General features: G+C 40.1%; 1 protein-coding gene across 1 annotated transcript in view; it reads right to left on the bottom strand.

The window, feature by feature from the left end:
* Positions 1-18,347, bottom strand: part of agps (alkylglycerone phosphate synthase) — a 113,183-nt gene that overhangs the window by 35,464 nt on the left and 59,372 nt on the right. Inside the window, exons 10-13 of the mRNA XM_033023868.1 lie at positions 18,025-18,133; positions 13,552-13,679; positions 8,669-8,720; positions 5,534-5,610 (exon numbers count right to left, since the gene is read on the bottom strand). Of these exons, the coding sequence (XP_032879759.1) occupies positions 5,534-5,610; positions 8,669-8,720; positions 13,552-13,679; positions 18,025-18,133 (366 nt within the window). The remainder of the gene's footprint in view (positions 1-5,533; positions 5,611-8,668; positions 8,721-13,551; positions 13,680-18,024; positions 18,134-18,347) is intronic.

Consider the following 18,347-nt stretch of genomic DNA (forward strand, 5'->3'; position numbering starts at 1 on the left):
CTTGACGATGGTGTTGGTGGAGTGGGCGGGGGCACAATCGTGGGTGTAGAGGGTGTGCTGGGTGATAATGGCGTGCTGGTGAATGACAGTGCAACAGCCCACCCATCCACACATACACACATCCATCCGTACGCACACTTCCATGCATGCACACACACATACATCCGCACACTCACACACATCTATCCGCACGCAGACATACATCCACACACACACATCCACACATACATTGACACATCCATCCATTCACACATACATCCATCCACACATACATCCATCCACACATACATACATACATACATCCACAGATACACGTTTGACAGGTATGCACAGACATACACACACACACACACAAACTACAGATACTCAAACAATGCAACACTTTTAGGGTTATTTTAGGTTAAAGGTAATAGCCCTCATTTGCAAAGACCATCGGGGGGTCTCTATCATATATATAGGCTCATTGTAGCTTAAAATGAATACTCATCGAGTAAACATCAGAGCATTCGATTCTTGATCAGAATGTGACATTTACATCAGAAATAAGACAGGTCTCTTACAGGTCTGCCACCCAGCCTGGCACTGCCCCAGTCCCACTATGGCCATTACCCCCACTTTCTCCACTATGGCAGTCAGTGGGGTTCAGTAAAAGGGGGAACCCAGAGGATCTGTCCTGACCCTTTAATTAGGCAGGTTCATGAAACCTTAAAACCTGGGACCTCTGCTGCAGTCTCATTACATTTCCTATTAAAGCGACTGGAAGATGCCTTGCAGGACTGTCCCCCAGCATGGAACTGCCCCAGTTCCCACTATGGCCGTCACCCCCACTCTGCACACTGGCAGTCAGTGGGGTTCAGTAAAGGAAGGAACCCACAAGAACTGCCCTCACCCATTAATTAGGCTGGTTCAGGAGCAGGACCTCTGCGACAGTGTCATTAAAAAAAACTCAATTATATTCATCATATTATTTTTATATAATATAATTATACTTAATTATATATGATTACAGTCATATTTACAAGTCATATATATATATATATATAGGTATAATAATATATAGTTTAAATGGACTGCAACACGGAAATAGGCTGCCTATGGTGTAATATGGGTATTGGCCACTAGATGGCGCTTACTTTCCCGGTCTCATTTTCTAATTAGTTTAATTAATTAATGTGCAACGTTTGGCAATGAGGAGTTATGACATCCTTCTCAATTATATTTCATCTAAATCTGTGGAAAATGTCATGTAGTTCGGTGACTTGGGTCACGAAAACTGATTTCTAGACACATTTTTGATACTCGGCCCACAGCCTAAGTGGGAGTATTGGCAGTTTTTAAAGCACGTTAGGGGTGGATAAATCCCCAGGGCCTGACCAAGTGCTTCCTCTAACCTTGTGGGAAGCTAGGGAGGAAAGTGCAGAGGCCCTAAAGGTAAAGCTCCAGACTGGAGTGTGGCAAATGTTGTACTGTTATTTAAGAAGGGCAGCAAGGACAACCCAGGGAACTAGAAGCCGGTGAGCTTGATGTCAGTGGTGGGGAAACTTGGGGGGGGGGGGAGATTCTTAGGGGCAGGATCTACCAGCATCTAAATAGGCACGGACTGAACACAATAGTCAGGATGGCTTTGTGCCTGGGAAATCATGCCTCACCAATCTCTTAAGTTTTTTGAAGAGGTCACAACAGGATTGACGAGGGCAAGGCAGTGGACCAAGCTGCAACTAGTTCTGTTCCCTTCTTCCAAATGGCCTTTTGCTATCCTACAGTTTATGTCTTGCATTGCATTATGAATGTAACACAAGGCTCAAGTGAAATTAGTGTTCAACAATTACTTCCAGAGCGCAAAACTTCTAACTCAGCTGAATACCAGGTTTGAATGGTATTGGGTAGAACTTTTTTTTTTTTAAATGGCTTGTATTTGAAACTGGGGAACAGAAATAAATAATTTGGTGAAATTAGCCATAGTTATGTCCCCAATTTCTATCCTTAGTATTAATTGAACGTGTTAAATTCATGTTATTAAAATATATGCCAATAAATTCAGAGCGTGTGAGATTTATCCATTCATGCTGCTTTCTTTCAAAAGCAATTTTGCTGATATTCGCTGCCACTACCGTTTTCTTTTAAAACCTTCCAGGCTTGGGAACTACAATTTATCTTCCCTTACAAGAACAACCTCAAGAATTTCATCATTTCATCGTTGACAATTAAACATAGGACAATTAAATACTCTTGACTTCTATAAAAAAAATTTAGAGGTTGAGAATCCTCGACACTGATCAGGACAACAAACCCATGGCTCAATGACTATGACTCATCTTAAGGTTGACCAAGGTGAAACCACCTGATTATTGTGAAGCACCAAGTGCACTGACCAACTGTAGTAGTTGGTTTCAATTGATGCAATTATGGTGTGATGCTGAGATACATGAGCTGTACTGAGTGGTGCACTCACACACCTCATCACCATTTCTCCACACGTTTGCTGTGTCTGCTTTCTGGCAACACACGGGGACACATACATTCAATCTCTCCTTCACCACACACACGCTCACTCTTTCCACATATGCAGAATTCATCTGTTTCCCCAAACCACCCGATATTATTTCAGGAACACCATTTAGCAACTGGTATCATCAAAATTGACTGGACACCAATCACCGCTCTCAGACTTAATAGGATGTAAAAAGGTTTTGTTTTTTTAACCTTAGAATTGTTTTTAAATAAGCACCAAATAAACCTACAAATTGACTTAAAGGTTCAGATAATTTGCCAAACTAACAAACTGCCAGTTTAAAACTTGAGTGGAAGTCACCCTCAATCCCAATAGACTGCCTAAGAGTATGGTTAATTTGTCAATAAAAAACTGAACAACCTTCTGCAATAAACCATGCAGAGTTAAGGCGAGATGAGCTTGTAATTATCTTATTGTTCTCAATGCTGGTGGAAAAGAATGCAGCCTGTGCGAAGGCATTGAATCACTGATTTATTTAGAATTTCCACATTACTCTATGCGTACATGGAAATTTCAAAGCTCAGAATTTCACGGAATAATGATGATGACGACTAGTTTCACCAATATTACTAATGGAAAACTCTGGTCAATCACACAGGTCGGTCACCAACTGTTTTCCACGAGGGAATGCAGCTCATGATCGACTGGAGTCCTGCTAGTTAATCCGATTGATGATATCAACCATTTTTCTCATATGAAGTTTGCACACGCTCTAGAAGCAACCAAATTTGATTTAGTGAGGAAATAGGGTCAGTCACACAGCTGAGAAACCGGCACTTTGGTCCACCACAGCCACACTAACCATCACATGCTCATTCACACTAATCTAATCCCATTGTTCTTGCTGCATCTCTACCTCCCCTCTTTGATTCTCCAGCCACCCACCCTAACGAAAAACTATTTTACAGTAGTCAATTTATCTACAAGTCAGTGATCTTTGGCCCATAGGAGGAAACCTGATCCTGAAGAAACACATTTGGTCACAGGAGAATGCGCAAACTCTACACAGGCAGTATAGAGATCAGAGTCAAATAGGGATTTGTGCTAATGTAAAACATCAGCATTATCCACTGTATCTCTCAATTTATATCACTGGAAATAAAATTCTAATGCTCAGCAGTACTAAAGAAGAGCGATGATTATTCAACTGGTAACCAGTACAACTTTGGGTAGCATTTGTAAACACACTAATGTGCATTATAAAATCAATCATTTTTTAAGTTTCAGAAGATGAGAAAACAATCCTCCTTCGCAAGGTAATGGAATATTATTTTCACTGTAGAGTAACAACCAATAGCTTTATTCCTGCAAAGTAAGCATGCAGGTACAGCTGGCAGTGAAAAAAATTAATGGCATGTTGGCCTTCATAACAAGAAGAGTTGAGTATAGGAGCAAAGATGTCCTTCTGTAGTTGTACAGGGCCCTAGTGAGACCACACCTGGAGTATTGTGTGCAGTTTTGGTCTCCAAATTTGAGGAAGGCCATTCTTGCTATTGAGGGAGTGCAGCGTAGGTTCACGAGGTTAATTCCCGGGATGGCGGGACTGTCATATGTTGAAAGAATGGAGCGACTGGGCTTGTATACACTGGAATTGGCGCCGACCTGTAGGGGGTATGGCTGCCTAGCCTGCAGCTGTCTGTTTTTCATTTCTTTTTTCTTATTTTTAGTTAGTTTAGTGTTTTGTTTTTAAGGAGTTCTAGCTTTTTTATGTGTGGGGAGGGGGGGGGGGGGGAGGGGGAAACTAATTTTCAGGGTCCCTACCTGGTCGGAGATGCAGCTTTTCTCCGGGCTGCACTTTCGACCCGTCCTCGCGGCCTACCAGCGGGCCTGGAGCGGCATTTCCTGAGGGGACCGCCCAGAGCCTCGGCATCGGCGGCATCGGCGGCAGCTGTGGGTCCGAGGAGCGACGGGGCCGTCCGGAGCCTCGGCATCGGCGGCACCGGCATCGGCGGCACCGGCATCGGCGGAGCTGCGGGTCTGAGGACGGCGGTGCAGCGCTGGAGCGCCATTGCGGGGCGGGCGGTGCCTTGCCTGGGACGCCGCACTGGAACTCCGGTGAGCTGGGACCGGCGTTAAAAACATCGCGGAGCTGCGGGCGGCGGCGCTGAAACTTTACATCGGGAGCCTGGGATCTCGCGACGAGATCGCCAGTTGAGCTCCATTTGGCGCGGCCTTGTCGGCTCCGGAAGCCACGGTCTCGAGTAGGGAGGCGGCCGTTCCAGGGTTCCCAGGCCGCTGGGAGGGCTCTCCCGACGCCACAACATCATCACCTGGCGAGGACGGCCTGCAACATCGGGCCTCCGTAGAGGCAACTGTGGAGGCCTCAATAGGCCCGACTATGGGTGGACATTGGGGATGGGACTGGACTTTGTGCCATCCCCCATAATGGGAACCATTGTGGGGGGATGTTTTTTATGTTAAAGCTATTTATTATTGTTATGTTTGTATTCATTTAATGTGCTGCATTGGCAAAAAGAATTTCACTACATCTAGGTGTATGTGGCAATAAATCAACCTTTGAACCTTTAAAAAAAATAATAATAAATAAATAAAAATTTAGAAGGATGAGAGGCAATCATATTGAGACATAAGATTATTCAGGGATTGGACACACTAGAGGCAGGAAACGTGTTCATGATGTTGGAAGTGTGCAGAACCAGGGGCCACAGTTTAAGAAAAAGGGGTAGGCCATTTAGAATGGAGATGAGGAAAAACGTTTTCATCCAGAGTTGTGAATCTGTTGAATTTTCTGCCTCAGAAGGCAGTGAAGGCCAATTCTCTGGATGCTTTCAAGAGAGTTAGCATATATTCAAAATGTTCAAACTTTCACTTCAAAAGACTTGTACAAACTTGCTACCAATTACTATCCACTCACAAACAGCAATCGTAACAATTGACAGAAGCATTTCAATTACTTAAAGTTACATACTTATGCTGAAATTTTAGCCTGCGTTACCAAGATACTCCTACCTTACATTATCATTCAACCCTTTATCGTTAAGTAAAATAAGTTAAATATACCTTTGTAATGTAGAATTTTTTCAGTCCATCCAAAAATGAAGTAAAAATGGAGGCCACTTGTGGTTTCAGTGCATGCCCTAGTTTGAAACAAAAATTGTAAAAACTCTTTTTTGATTTTTTTTTTTAGTATTTCTTTGAATATTACATAAACCAAAGGTGGTTGATAATTTGATGGAATCAGTGTTTATACAAATTGTGACAATCACACCCGCCAGCATTAAATATAGTAAATGACACAAAATAAGAGCAAATGGAACAGTTACTAAAACTATCATTAAAGCAAGTATTACAAGCAACCTGCCTCGCAACTTTAAAGAACTATTCAGAGAGATGCAGCTGGTCTCACAGTGCCAAAGATCTAGGTTCGATCCTAACCTCTGGTGCCATCTGTGTAGTTTGCATGATCTCCCTGCTTCCTCTGGGTGCTTCAGTCTGGGTTATAATTATAGATTAATTGGCATCTGAGAACTGCTCCTAGTGTGTGTGAGGGGTTGGATGCAAACATGGGATAATATAGAACTCTCGTGAACGAGTGATCCATGGTTGGCGTGGACCTTGTGGGTCAAAGGGCCAGTTTCCAATCTGTACCTTTTCATCAATTCAATTGATCAAATATTTCCGGATCCCTGTTCTTGTGCATTTTTTAGAATTATGATTGCTAATTTATATTTCCTCCTCACATTCTTCCTCTCAAAATATAATTCTTCACATTTCTCATCAATAAATGTATTCACTACCTATCCATACAATCCACTACCCTGTAAATATAACCTCGACATTCTTAGAATTCTCACAGCTCTCTTCATCACCATGCTTGGTGTCACCTAAAAAATTGGAAATGGTGGCCTGAATATTCAAGTTAATAAATTCCAAGAAAGCAATGGGTCTAGTCAACCCCAGGATATCCCACTACCTTCTTTCCTTCAGAATGAAAAATCACCTTACACTGCCTCAGTGTCATGTTATTTAGTTTCTTTCCTAGCAATGTATACTGTTAGTTCATTTTATTCCAAGATCTTTAATCTTAATGACATCCATTATATTGCATCTCTGACATCTTTTGGAAGTCCATTTATATATCAACCCTGTTTCCCTCACTAATCCTTCCAAAAATAAAAAAAATCAGATCAAAATGTGCCATACGAGAGACTTTTATCCAATGGATTTGTCCATTATCTATGTTCTAAACAAAGATTTGATTCTGTATTTTTAATGTGTCAAGATTGACTTGTACATAAAATAATTCTATTCCCCGTTGTGTGATTGATCAGGGATGAGTTAACTGAACAAAAGACTACAGAATTCTTAGCACAAATTATGCTTGGTAGATTTAAACTTCTGCAATCCTTTGGTGTAAGTTTAAAAGTATCATACTAGTCCATATGTGGCCAGAGATACTGAAGTTTTTGGAATTTTCACTGTCAGTTGAGGTTGAGGTTTCAAAAATTAAACTGAAACTAAGAATGTTAATCCTTTTAATTTCAAACCTTCTAAGGAGTTCACTATTGCATGCAAACCTACTAGGAAATACATTAATATATTTTCAATAAATAAAAACAATTGTACACAGGTTACAAGAATACATAGACCAACAAGAATTTGAATCAGTTATATTAATTGTAACAATGCTATCTCTAATTTTAATTGGCTCATTCTGTTCCTAAAGGTTCGGATATACAACTTTCAAATTCTGACAATCTTTTTCACTGCCCTGGGTAGAAACTGAATAAAGACATATCAGAAACATTGGACAAATTTGGTGCTCGTCAATTTAGTCAGTTTCCATTCTATATTGCCCATCTGTTATAGAAAAACAGGTCTCATTTAAAACCTCAAGTATCTCCTTCCTTGGGTGGGAAAATAAAACATAACATAACATTCCAGAAGTTACATTGGAGCAAAACATCCTGACTACGGGTGACTACGATCCTGATTACCGGTGCTGTCTGTACGGAATTTGTACGTTCTCCATGTGACCACATAAGATTTCTCCAGGTGCTCCTGTTTCCTCCCACTCCAAAGACGTACAGGTTTGTAGGTTAATTGGCTTCGGTAAAAATTGTAAATTGTCTCTAGTTTGTAGGATAGTGCTAGTGAACAGGTCGGCGTGGACTCGGTGGGCGCTGTATCACTAAACTAAAATCGAAGGCCATTTACATCTCAGTCATTCTCTCGTCTCCCCTTCCCCCGTCAGGCAGAAGATTGACCACACAGCCACCAGATTCAGGTAGTTTCTTCCCTACTCTTGCAGACTAATGAGCTAAGGATGTGGTCTTGATCACCCAACCTCTCTCATTGGAGTCTTTGCATTTTTTTAATCTGCATTTTCTTTGTATCTTCAATGCTCACTGGCCAGTAGTCCCAGGTTTGTCCTTGTAGCCCTTAAATAAAGGTACAGCAATTTCTTCCCTTGCATGCCACAGCATTCTTGGATCTACCTAGACTTTACTGTGCCTCAAGATCGTCAGCACCTCCCTTTTTCATAATTATGCACATTAAAGAAAGATTACTACAATTCACAAACTTTGCAAAAATCAAACATTTCCCACTTTGAAATACTGCACTGAACCAGAGCCCTTGATTTTTAATACGATGAATTTGCTAAACTTTTTTGACCACTGCTTTAAATTACAACATACATTTAAACAAGCCCGAATTTCAGAAAAATATCCCAAGGATTATTTTGTATTTACATGAATGGAATTCAAGTAGCCCCCATGTGGATTCAAATGTAAATCGATATTACAGAAGTTGTGATAATCATTTGCCATTCAGCCCTCCAGACAAACCTCAATGCAAGATTGAAGCATCGTTCCATACAAAGTCTTACATTTTGGGACAAAAAGCTCAAACGTTGGGAACAGATGAAAAGCTCCCTCTTACAATTTTGCTAATATTGAAAGTTAGCAGACTCTTTATTAAATGACAATGTTGCCTCCAGGTTTGTGTTTAAAATGAGGCCACTGGTATCACACTTGCATTGATAGATCTGAAAATATCATTAACTTGGTAGTCTATGGTTGATACTGTCTAAATGTCATTTAGCATAGCACTAGAACATCCACAAATAAACAATTAAAAATTAAGCACTTACTAATCCATTACTTCAAAAAACTATAATTGATATTTCCTTACCAAACTGGAACTGTGTATTATCCATTAGACGAATTGACGCAGGAGCACATCGCTGCAAGAGAAAAACAAATTAATTTTATGATGCTGAAAACTAGAAATTGGATTTGCAAGAGAGGATATTTCAGCTGCCAAATTTGCAACAATTTGATGATATTTCAGTAAATTTAATGTCACCCAAGTTTATGAAAGCCCAACTCAAAAGGTAGGATTTGGATTAATATAGCACCTGGCATCTCTATTACAGAACCTCTCCCAACACTCCTATGGATCCCCCTAGGTATTCAGTTTTCTCCCCACAGCTTGGGGACGTTTGGATTGCTGGCCCACAATGATTGCCCTCTGTGTGGATGAGAGCTGGAGTTTGGACGGAGAGTTGATGGGAATTTGAGGACCAAAAATAACAGGTCAATGTGCAAATGTAAATGGTTTATGATGGCCAGAGCAGATTCTGTCGGCTGATTATAAATAAGGATATGATATCTGGTCCATAGACCGAATAATTATGGATCACGACATCAGCTAAAAAAGGTTAATATTTGACCAAAATTGTCCAACATTAATATTTCATTTTCTCTTTAGCCCACGTCATTGTTTGTTTCTAATGTGTATATACTTGTAGACTGTGCACTGGTCAGAAAAAAAGCTTGAGCTTCCAGAAATAAGCCGACAACACAATAAGCATTTCTTGACCAGGGTAGGGTAATCGAGAACAAGAGGACATACGTTTGGACATAGAACAACAGCGTCTCCACCATCACAGTCTCTTTATGTTCTTTATCTGCTTATCCAATTAATTAGAGCTCTACAGCAAGCAAACGGGCCATTTGGCCCAACTCGTCAAAGCCGATTAAGTTGCCTATTTGAGCTAGTCCTAGTTACATGCACCTTGCCCATATCCTCCAAACCTTTCCCATGTATCTGTCCAAGTGTCTTTTAAATGCTGTTCCTTTTCTGCTTCTACCACCTTCTCTGGCAGCTTCTTCCATGTACACACTACCTTCTGTGTAACAAAAGCGGCCCTTAATTCCTTTTAAATCTGTCCCCTCTCACCTTAAACCAATGCTCCCTAGTTTTAGACTCTCTGACCCTGGGGAAAGATCATGGCTATTTCTAATCTATGGCCCTTATGATTTGGATACACCTTGATAATCCCTCAGCCTACTAGACTCCAGGGAATAAGACCCAGTTTATCAAGCCTTTCCTTACAACTCAAACCCTCCAGACCCAGTAAAATCATCAAAACCTTCTTTTTTTTCCCTTTTTTTTTTTCAGTTTTCGGGATATAGAATCAATTGGAATAAAAGCGAAATCATGCCAATAACAAAATTCAATTTACATACAATACAACAATCCCCTTTTAAAATAGTTAAAGATAAATTTAAATACTTAGGAATCTGGGTAACTAAGACATATACCTCTTTATTTAAACTAAATTTCCCACCCTTACTGAATAAACTACATAAGAATATTCAATACTGGAAAACACTCCCCATTTCAATGCTTGGGAGAATTAATGCTATAAAAATGATTTTTTTACCGCAACTACTGTACCTACTTCAATTAATTCCGATATATATCCCAAAAACTTTTTTCAAAAAAGTCGACTCCATTGTTACAAGTTTTGTCTGGGATTATAAGAATCATAGAATAAGTAAAAAACATTTATGTAAATCAAAGATAAATGGAGGTCTGGCTTTGCCAAATTTCTTATTTTATTTTTGGGCAGTCCATATTAAAAACATGAATTTTTGGCTGGAAGAAATGGACCAACAACCAGATTGGCTAATGATGGAAAAGGAAGACTGTATACCTTTTGAAATTGGACCGATCATATTTGCCCCCACAAAACAGCACAAAAAAACCTATAAAGAAAACCCCATAATACATAGTGGAATACGAATTTGGAAACAAATAAAAAAAGATTTAAAATTGAATAATATACCACTCTGCCTTCCCATTATAAATAATCCTTTGTTCAAATCATCCTTTATGGACAAAGGTTTCACACAATGGAAAAATCATGGAATCAAAAATATAGGACATCTTTATGGGAAAGGTACTTTTCTTTCATTTCAAGAGTTACAACTGAATTATGGATTGCACTCAAATAATTTTTTCAGATATCTACAAATTAGAGATTATGTTAAATCTAATACACAAGTTTACAGGAATAGGGAATCAGAAATTCTTGATGAGTGTCTGAACAAGCATCCTAATACTGAAAAACTAATAGCTTATATTTATAACACCCTACTAAATAACGAGGTACCACCGACCGAACTACATAGATACAAATGGGAAATTGAAATAGGTCATCCTATCACGAAAGATATGTGGGACGAAAGTTTACAACAAATACATCAATGTTCATTAAATGCCAGACATATTTTAATACAATTCAAGGTCTTACATAGACTACACTTCTCTAAAATAAAACTAAATAGAATCTTCCCACAAATCTCTCCTATTTGTGATAAATGTCTACATTTAGAGGCTAATTTAACACATACTTTTGCAAACTGTATAAAACTTAAACATTTCTGGACAGATATTTTTGAAATAACTTCAAAAGTTATTAATACAAATCTGGACCCAGACACAAAATTAATAATACTTGGAATATCAGAACAAAGCTTAACACTCACAACAAACCAAAGAAACTTCCTCAATTACAGTATAATAACCGGAAAAAAATTAATATTAAAATTTTGGAAAGGCCCTACAACCCCCACAATCAAAATGTGGATTACGGAAATGTCGGAGACCCTATACTTAGAAAGAATTAGACTTGTCTTATTGGACAAACAAGATCTTTTCCATAAAATTTGGGCTCCATTCATTAACTATCTGAAGGGATAGACTGGCACAGCACGAGGACCCAGCTGAAACTTGAACTCAGGAACAGATGAAAAACTATACTCTATACTTTATAACCTACGAACCTATCTCCATTGATGTATCACAGGTAACCCATTCCACCTCCCTTGTTTTTCTGTTGTGTTTTTTTTTTGCTTTCTTTTTTATTTGTAACTTTCTACCCTCTCTTTTTCTCGCTTTCTATAAAAAATAAAAATACTAGAAGCAGAGGTAATTGATAATGGAAAATTTTAATAATGTATGACTGATGTATATGAAAAGTTTTTTTTTCCTACTATAATATGTAACTACATTGTATAATATGTCTACTTCTAATAAATAAATTAAAAAAAAATAAATTTAAAAAATCAAAACCTTCTTTTAACCAGCATAATAACATCATTTCTATAGCTGAATACACAGTAATCCAAAAGTTGGCTTACCTACGTCTTGTGCAGCCTTTACATGATATTCCAACTCCTACACTCAATACCCTGACCGATGAAGGCAAGCTCACCAAACTTCTTCACCATCCTGTCCAACTGTGTCACAACCTTCAAGGAACAATGTACCGGCATCCCTAGGTTTCTCTGCTGTACAACATTCTTCAGGACCCTACTATATGTAGATTATGTAATATTTTAGACAATAGACAATAGGTGCAGGAGTAGACCATATGGCCATTCAAACCAGCACCGCCATTCAATGTGATCATTGCTGATCATCCCCAATCAGTATCCCGTTCCTGCCTTCTCCCCGTATCCCCTGACTTCTTCAAGAGCCACATCTTCAAGAGCCCTTTCTAGCTCTTTCTTGAAAGTATCCAGAGAACCGGCCTCCACCGCCCTCCGAGGCAGAGAATTCCACAAACTCACAACTGTGTGAAAAAGTGTGTCCTCATCTCCGTTCCAAATGGCTTATTCTTAAACTGTGGCCCCAGGTTCTGGACTCCCCCAACATCAGGAACATGTTTCCTGCCTCTAACGTGTCCAAACCCTTAATAATCTTATATGTTTCAATAAGATCCCCTCTCATCCTTCTAAATTCCAGAGTATACAAGCCCAGCCGCCCCATTCTCTCAGCATATGACAGTCCCCCCATCCCAGGAATGAACCTTATGAACCTTGTGAACCCGTTTTCACCCGTTAGATAATTAGGAGATCTAAATCACACCACTTGTCACCCCCACCACCTGCTCATAGCTCTTGTCACAAACTCTCCTGCTGACCCACATTAACTTTACCCCTAGATTTAAATTAGTCATCTCATAACATTACTTTACTCGGGTCTAATTTAATAATGCCTTACAACTGAAGCACTCGCTTGAACCCATTCTTGTGGTTCTGATCTGAGTCAATTGAAAGTTTCAAAGAGGCTTTTGTTGACAGAGGATAGGTAAGTCATAGAGTCAGTCCTGATATATGGAATACTAATATATTTGTTGCAATCCAATTCAATATAGAACCAGGCTCAATTTGCTGAATGGCATTCTCAATTCCCCTTTCTAATACAAAATTATTTGCGGCTTTTTTTGCAGAAATGGCTATATAAAAGCCAGCTTTTGTTCGAGCAAAACTATGTTATAAAAAATGTTCTTTAAACATTACGCCAAAAAAATTGATTAAAAAATCTCAAACAATCTCGAGGCAGGTTTAGCTGCCATCCCATTTGGGAATTTTAATGTGGCCATCATTGCGAGATTCACAAGGAGACCATTCATCAGTGCATCCATTTGTACGGCTGTTATGATTGATAAATCATAACAAATTGTCACACAGTAAACTAAGAATGGATTCAACACATTGTCAACGTACAAGTGTTGTTACTGTAGAATTTCTGCTAAAGCTCTTAAGTTACTAATAATTACTGATATTTTAATGTGTTTACATCACGATATCCACTCGCAAACAAAATTTAAAATATTATTTCTGCGTTCATTAGTATCAATTGTACTGTTCTACGTAAACAGATATTTTATTGAGGGAATGTTTAAACGCTTAATAAGCATGTGAAGAGACTAGGATTACCTGCCGTGCTACCTCTCGCAAACAGGCCACACCACTTTCAAAGTCTGGAAACACAATGGAGCCGTATTTCTGATATTCAGGCAAAGATCTTATTTTTATTGTGACCTCTGTAACTACACCGAGCGTTCCTGAAAAGAGAGAAAATAATCTGATTTAGGTAACATGGTACAGAAAGACCTAAAATCTGTGATCAGCAGCAGTGATGGCACTTCCCAATTATCTTAGCTTCCAAAAATTCTCCCTACAAATAATCTGTGAAGGCAAATTCCCTTTCAAAGTCCGATTGCTATCACTGCATGGGGGTTCTGGTGCACATCAACTACATAGCTTTAATTATGATAATTGAAACGTCACCAAAAATGGACGTAGACTTCATGTACCAAGCAGAAATGTTCATAATATTTTATGGTAGTATCTGAAATCCACACAGTTCAAGTTTCAGAGAAAGGACTGAGCACAACGGTCATGATTATTACAACAAAATCAGGACACTATGCACAGTACATTAATCAACTTCCAGATAGTATAAGAACACAGATGTACGTGATATATACATTATATGCAGATATACAAGACTACCAACCGCTCCAATAAGAGGTCACCGAGCCAAAACTATCTACATAAATGCTGTCGGACTTGCCGAATATTCCTTGCACTATTTTTCATCTTTGCAATATAATTTTTGCTATTTTAACTACCAACATCAATGTGTAACAAAATAAAACCACTGCACATTGTGCAAAAAGCATCACCTCAATTGCCATTTACAAACAAAAACAGTGCCCTCCATAATATTTGGGACAAAGACCTATCATTTATTTATTTGCCTCTGTACTCCACAATTTGAGATTTGTAATAGTAAAAAAAATTAAAAAAAATAATAATAAATAAATAAATAAATAAATAAATAGATTGGAAAAGTTTAAAATCGCAAGTGGTTAAAGTGCACATTGTCAGATTTTAATAAAGGCCATTTTTACACAATCACAGTAATACTTTATATTTCATTTGCCAAGTCAACCATACACATAAACAGCAACGGAACACACAAAATACATTTTGACATAAACACCCACCATAGTGACTCCTCCACATTCCTCACTGTGATGGAAGGCAAAAAAAAGTTCAAATCTCTTCCCTTCTGTAGGAGCCATCAAGCTTAAGTTAGTATTATAGCCATGTCTAACATTTTTAATATTTTAGTTTTAGCTATCTGCCTATACTTTTGTAGGTGGGATTTGATACGTAGTAGGGGTATGTTCTTTTGTTAGAGGAGTCTTGCGCAGACCCGCAGATTAGATGTTTTAGTTTTGTGTCAGCATGAGGGGAAATAGTTTTCTACTATGATCAGGACACACATATGTTACGAGACGATATACCTTTATAAGAAGCTTTTATGTGATTTATATGATGTGAATGGAACAGCGATTGAGAACAGAAAGTTATGAGTCACCATTGTTTTGTATTATTTGTATTATTTCAATACACGACTAATTAATCAAGAAACAACGTCTGGAAGATTCAACTTTGCTGTCTTTTGTGTGTGTCGTGAGTGCATTAGGCTACACCTTCAAATCATCTCCGACAATTAATGGCTAGCGAAATTGGATTTTGAGAACGTTTAAAAAAAACTGCCATTACACCTTCTTTGCTCTCCCGTGGGCGGAGGCCTCGAGCCTTCCGTTGACAGGACGATCTTGACTCCCATAGCCGGCTGTCGGGCCCTCCATATCGGGGGGATGTAAGCTCCCCTGCGCCGCCGTTCAGACCCTGCGTCGGGGCCGGTTGCGCCTCTGCGTCATTGGAGCTCCAGACTAGCCTCTCCGAAGACTGCGAGCCCTTGATGATAAGTCAGCAGGCCACGGTTGGAGCGATCCCAGGCAAGGGATCGGCTCAGATGTTAAGTTCACGCCCCACGGTGGGCACAGTCAGTCCAAGGAGGCCTCCAGGTCCATCGATGGTAGGCCGCAGATGTGACCCGGAAAACAATCTCATCTCCGGCAAGGTAAGAAACCGAAAAAAAGTTTCCTCCTCGCCCCTCCCCCCCGCCCCGCATAAAACAAACCTGAGAACATTTACACAGACTTAACACAAACTAAAAAAAATTTTAAAGACGAAAAAGACAGACTGTTGGCGGGGCTGCCAATCGTGCAGCGCCCCTGGTGGTTATACATTTTGGTTTCACCATGTAGAAATTACAGCAGTATTTATACATAGTTCCCCCCATTTCAGGGCACCATAATGTTTGGGACACAACAATGTCATGTAAATGAAAGTAGTCATGTTTTGTATTTTGTTGCATATCCTTTGCATGCAATGACTGCTTGAAGTCGGCGATTCATGGACATCGCCAGTTGCTGGGTGTCTTCTCTGGTGGTGCTCTGCCAGGCCTGTATTACAGCCATCTTTAGCTTATGCTTGTTTTGGGGGCTTGTTCCCTTCAGATTTCTCTTCAGCATATAAAAGGCATGCTCAATTGGGTTCAGATCGGGTGATTGACTTGGCCACTCAAGTATTGACCATTTTTAAGCTTTGTAAAACTTCTTTGTTGCTTTAGCAACAATGTTTGGGATCATTGTCTTGCTGTAGAATAAACCGCCGGCCAATGAGTTTTGAGGCATATGTTTGAACTTGAGCAGATAGGATGTGTCTATACACTTCAGAATTCATTATGCTACTACCATCAGCAGTTGTATCATCAATGAAGATAAGTGAGCCAGTACCTTCAGCAGCCATACATACCCAGGCCATAACACCCCCACCACTGTGTTTCACAGATGAGGTGGTATGCTTTGGTTCTTGGGCAGTTCCTTCTTTCCTCCATACTTTGCTCTTGCCATCACCCTGATATAAGTTAATCTTCGTCTCATCTGTCCACAAGACCTTTTTCCAGAACTGTGGTTGCTCTCTTAAGTACTTCTTGGCAAACTGTAACCTGGCCATCCTATTTTTGGGGCTAACCAGTGGATTGCATCTTGCAGTTTAGCCTCTGTATTTCTGTTCATTAAGTCTTCTGCAGACAGTGGTCATTGACAAATCCACACCCAACTCCTGAAGAGTGCTTCTAATCTGTCAGACAGGTGTTTGGGGATTTTTCTTTATTATAGAGAGAATTCTTCTGTCATCAGCTGTGGAGGTCTTCCTTGGCCTGCCCGTCCCTTTGCGATTAGTAAGCACATCAATGCTCTTTCTTCTTAATGATGTTCCAAATAGTTGATTTTGGTAAGTCTAAGGTTTGGCTGATGTCTCTAACAGTTTTATTCTTGTTTCTCAGTCTCATAAACAGCAATAAATGTTTCCATAGGTGATGGAAAGACTAGGTGCTGAGAGCTCTCTTATACCTGCATGAAGGAAGCAATTAAACACACCTGGGCAATTAAAAACACCTGTAAAGCCGTGTGTCCCAAACATTATGGTGTCCTGAATGGGGGGGGGGGGACGGACTATGTATAAACACTGCTGTGATTACTACAAGGTGAAACCAAAATGTATAAAAATATTCTTTAATATAATCTCACAATGTGCACTTTATACAAATCTCAAATTGTGGAGTACAGAGGCAAATAAATAAATGATGGGTCTTTCTCCCAAACATTATGGAGGGCACTATCTTTAATGAACTAAGGCTGAGCTAGTGTTGATGTTCATACAAACCCCCTGCTACCTTGTAGCATTTCTGCTTCTTGTCTGCTAATTCCTATAGGCCCTGTCCCGCTTACGTGTCCTTGGAATGCAAATTACGCAACCTCGTCGTCGCGTTGAGACGCAGGGCATCGTGTGGGCACGCGGGGCCGGTCCCACTGAGAAGCGCAGAGGGGTATGGAGTTGTACGCAGTATCGCGCGGCGCTCCGAAATTTTGTAGCGAACAAAATCTTCGCACGCCACCGGCCTGTCGCGTAACTGACGGCCAAAGTGGGACAGGCCCAAGACCCTGGCGCGACGCAACGTCTCACCTCCAACAGCAGCAGAAGCAGGCAAACTATCGTCGAACTCAGCCTGGGGCTCACGGCAGTTGTGGTCCGGATCCGCACCCACTCCTACTCCCAGAGCGAGGCCAAGAAAATTGTAGACACAAAATGCTGGAGTAACTCAGAGGGACCGGCAGCATCTCTGGAGAGAAGGAATGGACGACATTTCGGGTCAAGACCCTTCTTTCAGACTGAAGAAGGGTCTCGACCGGAAACATCACCTATTGCTTCGCTCCAGAGATGCTGCCGGTCCCGCTGAGTTACTCCTGCATTTTGTGTCCATCTTCAAATGACGTCACTAGCTCCAGACGGCTGTGCGGACGCATGAAGTCGCGCCGGACCGTCGCACCACAACGCGACCACGAGGTCACGTAATTAGCGTGCCAAGGACACGTAAGTGGGACAGGGGCTTAACTCTCTCATGATTATATAGTTCGTTCTCATTGCATTACAACAGCAAACCTTGTCAAGACCTAAAAAATGAAATTAGTATTGAAGTATTACCTTCAGATCCCATTATGAAGTGGTAGATATCAGGGCCAGTTGACATTCTTGGGCCTTGACAGCTTTTCTCTACTATACCTCGTGGTGTGACCATTTTTATATGCACAACCTGTTAACATAGCATGTGTCAAATTATTTTCTTTGTTAAAACAATCCAAAATTAGCTATTGACTAGTTACGCAAAGAATGATTTTCAATTTATTGACACTATTTTTTTTAAAGTTTGTGTTAGTGTTGGCCTAATCGTAGGTATTTCATGGTTCTCCAACCGACTTGAAATCCCAGCAGAATTATGGGAATTTTAGATGTGTTTCAGCCAGTAG

Source organism: Amblyraja radiata, chromosome 7 (assembly GCF_010909765.2).
Source record: "Amblyraja radiata isolate CabotCenter1 chromosome 7, sAmbRad1.1.pri, whole genome shotgun sequence".
NCBI lineage: Eukaryota > Metazoa > Chordata > Chondrichthyes > Rajiformes > Rajidae > Amblyraja > Amblyraja radiata.